General features: G+C 37.5%; 2 protein-coding genes across 3 annotated transcripts; both read left to right on the top strand.

Annotated features, from left to right (window-relative positions):
* The first annotated feature begins 538 nt into the window (after positions 1-538).
* LOC115997950 (probable cinnamyl alcohol dehydrogenase 1) lies at positions 539-2,653 on the top strand. Of its 2 annotated transcripts, XM_031237373.1 has the most exons (7): positions 539-685; positions 922-1,021; positions 1,152-1,265; positions 1,359-1,589; positions 1,685-1,970; positions 2,048-2,198; positions 2,278-2,653. In XM_031237373.1, exons 2-7 carry the CDS (start codon positions 933-935, stop codon positions 2,472-2,474), a joined length of 1,068 nt encoding a protein of 355 aa, XP_031093233.1. In that variant the 5' UTR covers positions 539-685; positions 922-932; the 3' UTR covers positions 2,475-2,653. The 2 variants fall into 2 exon arrangements, with proteins under 2 accessions (XP_031093233.1, XP_031093234.1); XM_031237374.1 differs by lacking the exon at positions 539-685 and having other exon boundaries at positions 692-1,021.
* A 6,103-nt stretch (positions 2,654-8,756) lies between these two features.
* LOC115999453 lies at positions 8,757-10,584 on the top strand. The gene is made up of 2 exons (XM_031239301.1): positions 8,757-9,264; positions 9,473-10,584. Exons 1-2 carry the CDS (start codon positions 8,757-8,759, stop codon positions 10,582-10,584), a joined length of 1,620 nt encoding a protein of 539 aa, XP_031095161.1.
* Positions 10,585-11,735: the final 1,151 nt, after the last annotated feature.

Here is an 11,735-nt window from a genome sequence, read left to right as displayed (position 1 = left end):
CTCTCTCTTGGAACCCGCAAAAATTTGATTTGTAGGAAAAAAATAAAGATCTTGTTTGGTAAATGGTTGTTAGCTGTTAGTTGATTGGGTTAATTAGAAAGTACAACTAGTTGATTGTAGAAATGTATTTAAGCTGTTAGCTGATAACTATTTGGTGTAATTTCTTTTCTCAAAAAGCTAATTGAAAAAGTTGTTTTGAACAACTTTTTAAATTTTAGCATTTTGAAGTTACAAAAACTGATTAATCAAACACTTGTATTGTTTTTTAATCAAATTAAACAGTTAATAGTGGTCAAATTAGTCAAAATTGAAAGTTAACTATTTTACCAAACAGGACCGAAAACATGTTCCCTATAGTGCAAAAATCTTGTTCTAATTTTTTCTCAATCAAAAAATAGAGAAAAAATCATTAATGCGGTTACCCTTAGGTAAAATACAACTCGAACTCCGAACAATCCTGATTAAATTAGTCGGATTATTGATTTAGTAAAAATCCTCATATAGCAATTGTGATTTGTGACTAAAAAATCACCACTCCTCATTGTACTAATTTACTACTGTACATCTGGAACACAGGGATCGTAAATCTCAATCGCAATCCAAGGAAACATAGTAGGCTGAGGCGTTATCTTGAGTCAACAATCGAACTGAAAGCGGAAAAGGGGAGGATCTTGCTCTTCATTTGGTACTGAAACCATCCATCTTTCAAAGCTTCAATCTCTAACTCTATTAATCGCTATTGTTTTTTACTTGCTCCCAGATTTGCTTACTCTTATACCCTTGATTGTTATAATTTCTATGGTCTATTATTACTACTATAAGCAACAAAGAGAAAGAAACAGCTATGGAATTAGATGGAAAAATGATTTTAGATAATTTATTTTCTTGTAAGATTTTTGATACTGTGATTCTTCTTCCCAGAATTTACAAGCATGGCTTCTTCACAGTCAACGGACAACTGCCTCGGATGGGCTGCCAGAGATCCGTCCGGAGTTCTCTCTCCTCATAATTTTAGCCGCAGGTATACCACCACCTCTTTGATGAGTCCCCTCAAAACCCCTTCCCTTCATTTTATCAATCCACCCACTTTATCATGCTATTTTTTGACTGATTAGTCATAATCCTTTTCTGCACTGGTTAAATGTTGATAGGGTTGTTGGGAGTGATGATGTTTCACTAGATATTGCATATTGTGGCGTCTGTTATGCTGATATTGTCTGGACAAGGAATGTACATGGAACATCTAAGTACCCTTTAGTGCCTGGGTATGAATGTATGATGCCTTTATCATAATGAATGACAATTTGATCTTCCTCATCTTTTGATTTTATATTTATTTGGTTTTCCCTGCTTCCCAGACATGAGATTGTAGGAATTGTGAAAGAGGTTGGTTCTGGGGTTCAGCGGTTTAAAGTTGGCGACCCTGTGGGAGTTGGAACTTATGTTAACTCTTGCAGGGAGTGTGAGTATTGTAATGATGGATTAGAAGTTCAGTGTTCAAAGGGATCTGTTCTTACTTTTGATGGCATAGATGTAGATGGTACAGTCACCAAGGGAGGATACTCTACTTACATTGTTGTTCATCAAAGGTGAATGTTCGATCGTTTTTGACAATTCTTTTCCACAGAGCTAGAATTGAGAAAATGGTGATAGTGTACTTGAATGCTGGCTATCTTTTGTACAGGTATTGCTACAAAATTCCTGAAAATTACCCTCTTGCCTCAGCAGCGCCATTGTTGTGTGCTGGAATTACTGTGTACACTCCCATGATGCGACATAACATGAACCAACCTGGTAAGTCGTTGGGTGTGATTGGACTAGGTGGTCTTGGTCACTTGGCGGTGAAGTTTGGCAAAGCTTTTGGATTGAAAGTAACAGTTTTCAGCACCAGTATATCAAAGAAAGAAGAAGCTCTGAATCTTCTTGGTGCAGACAATTTTGTGCTCTCGTCTGATGAACAACAGATGATGGTAGGATTGTGTGTTTGTGTTGATTTATATCTCACTGAAATGCAACAAAATGAACACGTGGGCCTGTCTTCTTATAGGCACTATCTAAATCATTTGACTTCCTGATTAACACGGCATCTGGAGATATCCCATTTGATCTATACTTGTCACTGTTGAAGACCGCTGGTACTCTTGCTTTGGTGGGGTTCCCTAGCGAAGTGAAATTTAGCCCCGGAAGCCTAAACTTGGGTATAAATTATCTAAATGCTCCGCTTAGCTCATTTCACCTTATGCAGCTTGTTATGATTCTGAGTCTAATATTTTGCAGGTATGAAATGCATTGCTGGGAGCATTACTGGCGGAACAAAGCTCACACAGGAATTGCTGGAATTTTGTGCTTCCCAGAAAATTTACCCAGAAATTGACATTATCCCTATTCAGTATGTGAATGAAGCTCTTGAAAGATTAATAACGAAGGATGTGAAATATCGGTTCGTGATTGACATTGGGGGCTCCCTCAAATAGGGTGGATGAAGATGTTCATCTTTTTTGTTTTTCCAGAACTCGCAGTTGTATGTTTGGGAGTAGTTGCAAAGAAACTTGATGACATTAGTTCCATGCTGTGAACATTATGGTACTAAATATTCAGTTTATATACTTAGCAACAAATATCAAAATAAATTGTGGTTACATTCGGGTTTGAATTTGAGTTTCTACACTGAAAGACCATATGGCTTAGAAACCATGTTGTCCGTTATTGTCACAAGAAGTTTTTTGATCAAATTAGCTAGCTATTTGAGTTGTATTGGTTATTTGAGTTGATTTAACTCGAACTCAACTTCGACTGGACTGTAACAAATAAAAAAAATAAAATTAAATAGTGAATTGAATTTGAATACGGAGTAATTTTTTTACAATTTTACACATTGATATCCTTGGTACAAAACGTAATAGAAAAACAATGAGAGAATGCAAATGGTTGGCTTTCCAAAACAAAATTGTTTTAACAATTTATTGTTATTGTAGTTGTTATTAATTTTTTTAACCATTATTATTTTTCTTATTAATAATGTCATAATTATAAACAAATATTGTTTACTTAATAATAATTCAATATTAAAAATATAAATTTAAATAAAGATTGAATAAACATAAGTTGTTAATAATAATTTAACATAAGTTCTTAATAATTAATTTAACATAACGGTTAACACAATACACACACATATATTAGTGATCAAATGAGAATCACCTCTTAAGTGAGAACATGAGAATCAACATAAATGCACACAGTCTACTATACGGATACATACAAACTACTCTCACATTAAATTGTGCGTATGGAATATTAGATTGTGTGCATTCGTGTTGGTTGACCCGCTCAGATGAGAATGGATGCCCATAAAATACTGAGAACCAATTACAACTGTCTACGTGTCAAGATTTAATAGATCAAAAGTAATTAAAAAAACATAGTGTCATTTTTGTAATTAAAATATTAGAAAATATACAAGTAAATCAGTCTTACTAGAAGTTGTGCATTCCTATACAGAATATCGTGCATTCATATATCGAATGTTGTGCATCGGTAACTCTTTGATTGTGCATTCAAACACTATCAAAAAATTCTACGATAGACATTCCAATGTCTTACGATGCACCGCACTAAGTGCACTAATGCACATCTCACCTGCCTATGATGCACAACACACAACACTAGGTTGCACAACTAGCACACCAGAAAGCACAACTGTACTATCCAGACATGTGTATATATACACCAGCATTCAAATATAGGCAATATTATACTCAAAAGAACGAGTGAAAATTAAAATATACTGATCACTTTGCATGGACGAACACTTGATCGATGATGAAAAAATTATCTCTTTAAATCACAATGGTGATGATCCAAGAAAATAGAAAACGAATTTGGTCAAGAATTACCCATGCGTTAACACTTAAAAAAAAAAAGAAAAAAAAAGAGGACACTTCTATCCTTACTTTAACAAAAAAAGATCAATCCATGTCATATTAGGAAATCTAATCTGAGTCATCCAAAAAATAAAAATGAACGCACAAGATTAGTCCTCACGTCCTCATAATAGATGGAGTTTAATCTCAACCCTTGATCTAATAAAAATCAATCAACCAAAGATTGAAGAAAACTTAAAAAAAAAAAAAGCGATGGCAATTTAATCTTTTTGCGTATTGGTCAAACTTAAGGTGCGTTGTTCTCCTTCTTAAGGTGTATGATTTATGTGCTTAAGGTACGCCAGTTCTTCAGTTGAGAACTTAAGGGGCGTTTTTTGTTGAAACTTTAAGGTTCGTCAATCTAAAGCTTTAGGTGTGTCGTTTTTTTCTTAAGGTGCATATATTTAAACCTAAAGGTGCGTCACTTTTCTATTTTAAGGTGCATCAGTCAAAAGCTTTAGGTGCGTCGTTTTCCTTCTTAATGTGTGTATATTTTAAGCTTAAGGTGTGCAACTTTTCTAGTTTAAGGTGCATTAGTTTAAACTTAAGATGCGTTGTTTTATACCTTAACCTGCATGGTTTTATCTCTTAAGGTGCATCAGTTTGAGATAGTTGATCATTTGCATGCATGTTGGCAGAAGTGTTTTTTTTTTAAATAATTTTTATTGATTTGAGTTGTTGATCCAAATTTGATTTAGATGAGAATAGGCTCCCATGCACGTAAAAAATGAGAACTAATATAATCCATTCATTCAGGGACGGATCCGAAAATCTTCTTCAATGGGGAGAAATAAAAAAAAAATGATACACTTAGTGATAGAACCATAACTATTGTTGACTAGGGATAAAAAAAAAATAAAAATACATTAAAACCCGATAAAAATTATTCTAAGTACTATGTTTTTGTTTTGAATCATTTTTATCGGGTTTTAATGTTTTTTTTTTTTGGTTTTTATCCCTAGTCAACAATATTAATAATTATAGAAAACCCCAATGTTAAATATAATAGAATCCAATTAGAATTAAAAATTAATCTTATAAATCACAATTATTATAATTTTTATTTTTTTATGCGTAGTCAACAATATTAATATGTAAAAGAAAACTCCAATGTTACATATAAAGAATCAAATTAGAATTAGAATAATTTTTATCGTGTTTTAATGTATTTTTTATTTTTTTAATCCCTATTCAACAATATTAATATTTAAAAGAAAACTCCAATGTTACATATAAAGAATCCAAATAGAATTAGAAATTAATCTAATAAATCACAATTATAAACTTTTTTTTATCCCTAGTCAACAATAATATTAATTTTTTAAAAAAACCCTCAATGTTACGTATAAAAAATCTAATTAAAATTAGAAATTAATCTCATAAATCACAATTATAATCTCACTATTAATATTTAAAAAGGCTAAAAACTAGAATTTAAAAAATCAATGACCTAAGTTTTAAACTCATGAGTGATGGCAATGTGCCCCGTCCCCGTTGAAAACGGGAACGGGGATGGGAAAACATTTCGGGGATCGGGGACGGGGACGGGGACGGGGACGGAAATACCCCTCCTCGTCCCGTCCCCGAATTAAAAAAAATTATATATACATATATATACATACATTATTCTTAAAAATAAGACTTAAGTTTCTATTTTTAAAAATAAAAAATTACACTAATTTAAGATTTTAACTAAAATTCAATCGGGGACGGGAAATCCCCATCCCTGCCTAATTCCCTGCGGGGACGGGGATGGGGACTACTTTCAAATTCCCGCCGGGGATGGGGACGAGAATGGGGACGAGGTCGGGTTTCGGGACGGGGAGTATACTCCCCACCTCGTTGCCATCCCTACTCATGACCATTCACACACTAAGTCACTAACAACGACCATCAATCCAAGCTAACATATCCTTTGTTTAAATTTTTGTACATTTAATATTTATACGCATTCTCTTTATATATAAGGACCTATACTATACATACACTATATATAAGGAGATGGCATATGGGGAAGGGGGCAACTACCCCCACTGCCCGCATTGTGCATCCGTCCATACATTCATTTGGGTACATCAACGATTGATGGCTACTAAAAACTTAATGGAAAAAGGGGTGAGGTCAATTTTATAAACTTTCATGTTTGTAGTATTTATGAAATTGTACCCCTATTTCTTTTTTATTAAAACTCTCAAGCATTTATGAATCTTGATTGGTGCTTGAGATCAGCCCCTCGCTTTTTATAGGACCCCCCCTCCCCCCCCCCACACACACACACACATATTGTCATAGGTCGAGATTCAATTTAGATGTCGGGCTCTAGGCAAGTTCTAATGTTGTTATTAAAAATATAAATTTGAATTAAAAATCAATAAATACAAACATTACAATAATTAATAACTGCCAGGGGGCGTTTGGTTCACGAAATTTTGAATTACCCTAGGTAATAGGATTATCTTATATGTGTTTAATTTGGTTTGGATTGTGGAATATTTTTTTATATTTAAATTTTGGAAGGAGGAAACCCATATAGCATGTCAACCATTAGTGTACATAAACCGCCGCGCGGGGCAACCAAGTATATCAAGTTCTAAAAGGTTGAGAACATCTCTTGGTGGCTGTTGCAGCAGGTGGATACCCTTTGGATAGAACCTGGAGGACTTTGCCAACTGGTCTGCTACTGTGTTGGTTTCGCGGGGAATTGCCACTGATATCTACTATTTTGTACAATAATTCACCCCTTATTTTAGTTATATTTCCCTTATCCTAGTGAAATTGGGAATTGTTTGTGTGTTATTTTGTCCAAGTGTTGAATTATCTACAAGGAACAACAAAGGAAGAATTTTGGAACATTTTGGACAAGTTCTGGAAGAAAAGGGAATTACAAGGAAGAATACAAATTGGAAAAGAATTGGAAGTTGCCTAATGGGCCAAGGCCCATCTACCTCCTATATATTCTACCTATTCTCTACAATTGAAGGAGTTCCCCTGACAGAGTTCAAAACCCTAGTTAGTTTTAGTTTATTCTCTTTATATTTTCCCAGCATAGTTTAGATTAGTTTCACATTAGATTATTTAATTTCAAGCTTGGAATCTTGGATTGAAGTTGGATTTGTTCTTTATCAGTTAAGTTTCTCTTCCCTTTTATTTCTTACAATGTTTATGGTTATTTATTATTGCTTTGCTTTGTTTACTTTAACCATGCGTGAGTAATTCGCTTATGGGTTTGGATTAGGGATCCATTGTTAATCTTGATGTTCAATTTATGATAATTGCATAAAGGGATTAAATCTTTTACCTAGGGTTTATGTTGATTTGGGGATTTCTTTCTACTTGTTATTGATTGATGGACACAATTAATTGCTAGTTTAAGAGAGGGATCCATTACAACGAAAGTTGGATGGAGACCTCGAGCGTTACCAATTTCAACCTAATTTTCCTACTATGAGAATAGGGCTAATTTTGGGGGCTTACAATGCTTAGGTTCTTAAGGTTATGATTGATGCATCACGACAGTGGGGCAATTGTAGCCTAATTCTTGTTATTGATTACGAAAGTAGCTAACTTGGAATTCTTTTGTGCATTGCCCATAAATCCCTTGGTTAATTATTTTTTCCCTAATTCTGAGTTGATTGGAACATCAAGATTACAATCCCCCTAATCTGGCCCATACCCTTATCATACAGTTTACACCTTAGTCAATTGCTTTCTTTTAATTCACACCTTTCAGTTTTAGTTGCTTGGATTCTAAGTGATTCACATACTCTAGTGCCTAGTATTATTAATTCACACAATTACGTGCCATAGCCCCAATCCTCAGCGGAACGACATAACACACCCACTTTTACACTCCCATCTATACATCATCACATTTTGGCGCCGTTGCCGGGGATTGGTTTATTTGGTTTTGATTGTGTGATTAATTTCTTACTAGCATTAGAGTTAGTGAATTTTATGAGATCAAGTTTTATTCGAAAAAAAAAAAATATTTGCACTAACCCATAACTAGTTCCTTCCAAGAGTGTTTGTGGTTGTGTTAAACAGCAGGTTACCCTCCTTTTATGCACACTAGATCGAAAGGGAGCACGAACCTCGTTCCTACGATCTAAATCTTGAGAGGAAGTTAAGGAGGGAAAGGAAGGTGTTACGTGATTGGCTTCAAGAGTTCCAGAACTTTGAAGTAGACATGGAGATCGGAGACAGTAGCAATACTGGACGGCCAGCCCATACTGGTGCCAACACACAACAGCACCCGAGGCAGAGAGAGCAGTTGGGGACAACCCTGGAGTTCGTGCTGACCCCCCAAATCCAAATGTTCAAAATCAAGCACAGAACTTCAGGGCTGATCCAAACCCGAATATTTATGTTGGGGGAGGATTGGAAGCTCCTTTCATGCAGCAGCAGCCAGTGTACCAGCACCCAGGCTATGGGGTTGGGATGCAAAATCTTCTCCATCAGATGAATCCCAACCTGTTTCAGCAGTTTACCCAGGAAGTCCCACAAGCAATTCCCATGGCAGCCCATTTAGCTCCTGAGTTTACTGAAGAGGATTGCATTGTGTATCCAGGGATTGAGGCAAACAATTTTGAGTTGAAGACTCAACTCATTCAGATGGTCCAGAATAATCAGTTTGGAGGATCTCGGGTTGAGGACCCGGAAACCCATATTGTGCATTTTGATCGTATCTGCCAGACCATCAAGATGAATGATGTTCCTAGTGAGGCCATCAAGCTGAGACTGTTTCCATTTTCCTTGGGAGATCAAGCATAGAGTTGGTTGAATTCCTTTCCAGCCAACCATTTCATTACTTGGGAACAGCTCCACAAAGCTTTCATGCAGGAGTACTATCCTCCTTCCAAGGCTGCCAAGTTAAAGAAGCAGATCCAGAATTTTCAGCAGTTTGGCAATGAAGATATTCCTGAGGCTTGGAAGAGATTTAAGGAGTTGAGGAGGCAGTGCCCAAAGAACTTGATGACCCCAGGTGACTTTATTTCATCATTCGATGAGGGATTGACTAACCGGTCGAAGATTATTCTAGATACCTCATCCTTTGGGGGTATTTTCATTGATATGGGACCGGCAACTGGAAAGCAGTTGATTGAGAGGATCACCTCTAACAATGCTTACTGGTACACTGAGGGGGATGATATACCTAAGAGAGAGAAGACAGCTGGGATGTTCGAAGTTGGAGAAAAGATGGCAATGCAGGCTCAGCTGGATACCATACAACACATGCTAAAGCAGTTAGTACAGGGCACTACTCAGAGTGTCCAGGCAGTTGCCCAGCCTCCACTGATTCCACAGATTCCTTATGTTCCTAACCCTTACTATTGTACCACAGGTACCTCTTGTAGCCTGTTGTGCAATTTGTGGTGGAAATCATGCAGCTTAGACATGTTATTTGTTAGACTCCGGTAACCTAGTCCCTCAGCCTAATGTGGAGCAAGTTGATCTCATTGGTTATTCTAGACCACAAGGCTAGGGGCAAGGTTATGGGAACTATCAGCAGCTAGGAAGAGATCAGTTTGTTCCCTCTTGGACCAATCAAGGCAATCAAGTGAGGAACAATCCACCAGGTTTTCAAGGTAATCAAGGGAACAGAGGTGGCAACCAAGGAGCTCAGTGGAGAAATAATCAGAATAATCAGAATCCCAATCAAGGGCAGTTCCAGCAAGGGAATCAGAATTTTGGGAACACTCAAGGTCAAGGTTTCTCTAGACCACCTCAGGATGTTGATATGCAGACCCTCATGAACCTCATGATGGCTCAGACGACTCAGATAAATAAGTTACAGGCACAGGTAGAGAGCCTCACAGCTCAACAGCAAGGTGGTGGTAATCAGTTTTCTAATCAAGCCTCATCTTCGAATGGTAGACTGCCAGCAAGTACTGAAAATCCAAGGCACCAAGTGAATGCAGTCACCACTAGGAGCGGATTAGCATTGAAGGATCCTCCACTTCCTTCAAATGATCTAGTGCCTAAGAGAACTGATAAGAAGGATGAGGGCACTCAAGTTGAGGATGTTCTTGATGATAGTGAGGAGGAGCCTGTGATTCAGAGAGATAGTGCTAAAGGAAAAGCCCCTGTGCCAGATGAGAGTACTCCAAGTAAGAAGCATGAAAGGAAGAACAAGAAGGTAGATGATTCGGTTATACCTTGCAACCTGTTACCATATCCACAGAGGTTGTGGAAATCAAAGGAGTCTGATAGAGAGAGCAAGTTCCATAAGATGTTAGATAAGCTAGAGATCTCCATGCCTTTTGTTGAAGCAATCACTCAGATTCCATCGTACAAGAAGTTTCTAAAGAACATTTTAGTCAATAAGAAAAAGCTAGAGAAGAGTGCGGTGGTGGATCTGAGCGAAGGAGCCTTGACCTGTGCAGTTCTTCAACATAAACTACCTCCTAAGCTGAAAGATCTAGGTAGTTTTTCCATCCCTTGCATCATTGGTGGATTTGTAGTTGGTGGTGCTCTGTGTGATCTGGGTGCCAGTGTTAGTCTTATGCCATATTCTTTATGTAAGAGGCTCAACATGGGAACACCAAAACCCACCTCCATGACCCTACAGATGGCGGATCGCTCCATAAAGCGTCCGGTGGGAGTTTTAGAGGATGTCCCGGTCATGATTGATCAGTACTTTAGTTGCTTGGATTCTAAGTGATTCACATACTCTAGTGCCTAGTATTATTAATTCACACAATTACGTGCCATAGCCCCAATCCTCAGCGGAACGACATAACACAGCCACTTTTACACTCCCATCTATACATCATCAGCCACCAACCTCCATTCGCTCGCGGATCGGAGTTCATGTCTGCATGCTTTCACTAGATTGTGTATGGCTCCGTTTGTGGTTGGACTTCCCCTTAACGCATGCACAAGCTCTGTTGAGTCACTTTCTAGAGTAAAGTTTCTGAAACCCATTCTGTTCGCCAGTCGGATACTTCGGAATAACCCCCATGCCTCTGCTTGGAGGGGAGGGCATGACCCTATGTTGTTGACAAAGCCCCCTAGCTATGCACCCGACAAGTTTCTAATTACTCCGCCATAGCCGGCAGAGTTTATCAGAGGATTAGAGGAACCATCGAAGTTGATCTTGACAGCTCCTTCTTTTGGTTTCTCCCAACATCTGGATTTCCAACTGTTCGAATCTACCTCATTGATAAGCGCCAAGGATAGCACTTATAAGGGGTCTTTATTAGATTAAAAGCGCATCGTTTTGACTTCCGATTACAACAATTGCATGCATTTTAGCTCAAATGCGATCAATTTCTTCTAACAACATTTCTAGGAAGAGTTTTGGAAGTATTTCATATGTTGGAGAGGGATTTGAAGCTGAAATAGAGCAAAAGACAAACGAGCCGAAATGCAGTAGCGTCCCATGCAGCCTCACACACGTGTGGCTAGGTGTGGAATTATTGCAGAGAGCCACCACGCCGCTCATACGCGTGTGAACAAGCGTGGTCGGGCCAAGGGCCATTTTGGGAAATTTGTTCCTCTTTCTTTGTCACCTATATAAATCCCTTTTGCCCTAAACCTAAAGAGAGGAGAGGAAGATATCAAAAATTCATAGCATAGGATAGAATAGAGTAGATAGATCTAGAGGGTTTTCTCCCTTCTGAGGGGAAAATTCCTTTCATAGTTTAGAATAGATCAAGGGCAAGAAAGAAGATTGAGAATTCAAGACCAAGGCTTGTAAAGATCCCCTTTTTCAAGGGTGGTAACCATTCTCTTCAAATTCTAATTCAATACTTGTTTCTTTGAATTTTCCTTTCTTTTTCTTGTTTCTTAGTATGCTAGAGTAGATTAGAT

This window comes from Ipomoea triloba, chromosome 12, assembly GCF_003576645.1.
Source record: "Ipomoea triloba cultivar NCNSP0323 chromosome 12, ASM357664v1".
Classification (NCBI taxonomy): domain Eukaryota; kingdom Viridiplantae; phylum Streptophyta; class Magnoliopsida; order Solanales; family Convolvulaceae; genus Ipomoea; species Ipomoea triloba.
Note: the sequence above shows the minus strand (reverse complement) of the source record. Positions and strands in the feature narration are given on the sequence as shown.

Coding starts and splice junctions, on each gene's coding strand:
- LOC115997950 (XM_031237373.1), top strand. CDS start 933: ATGGCTTCTTCACAGTCAACGGACAACTGCCTCGGATGGGCTGCCAGA. Junction 1,266..1,358: donor AAGTACCCTTTAGTGCCTGG/GTATGAATGTAT, acceptor CCTGCTTCCCAG/ACATGAGATTGTAGGAATTG. Junction 1,590..1,684: donor TACATTGTTGTTCATCAAAG/GTGAATGTTCGA, acceptor TCTTTTGTACAG/GTATTGCTACAAAATTCCTG.
- LOC115999453 (XM_031239301.1), top strand. CDS start 8,757: ATGCAGGAGTACTATCCTCCTTCCAAGGCTGCCAAGTTAAAGAAGCAG. Junction 9,265..9,472: donor CCCTTACTATTGTACCACAG/GTACCTCTTGTA, acceptor GGACCAATCAAG/GCAATCAAGTGAGGAACAAT.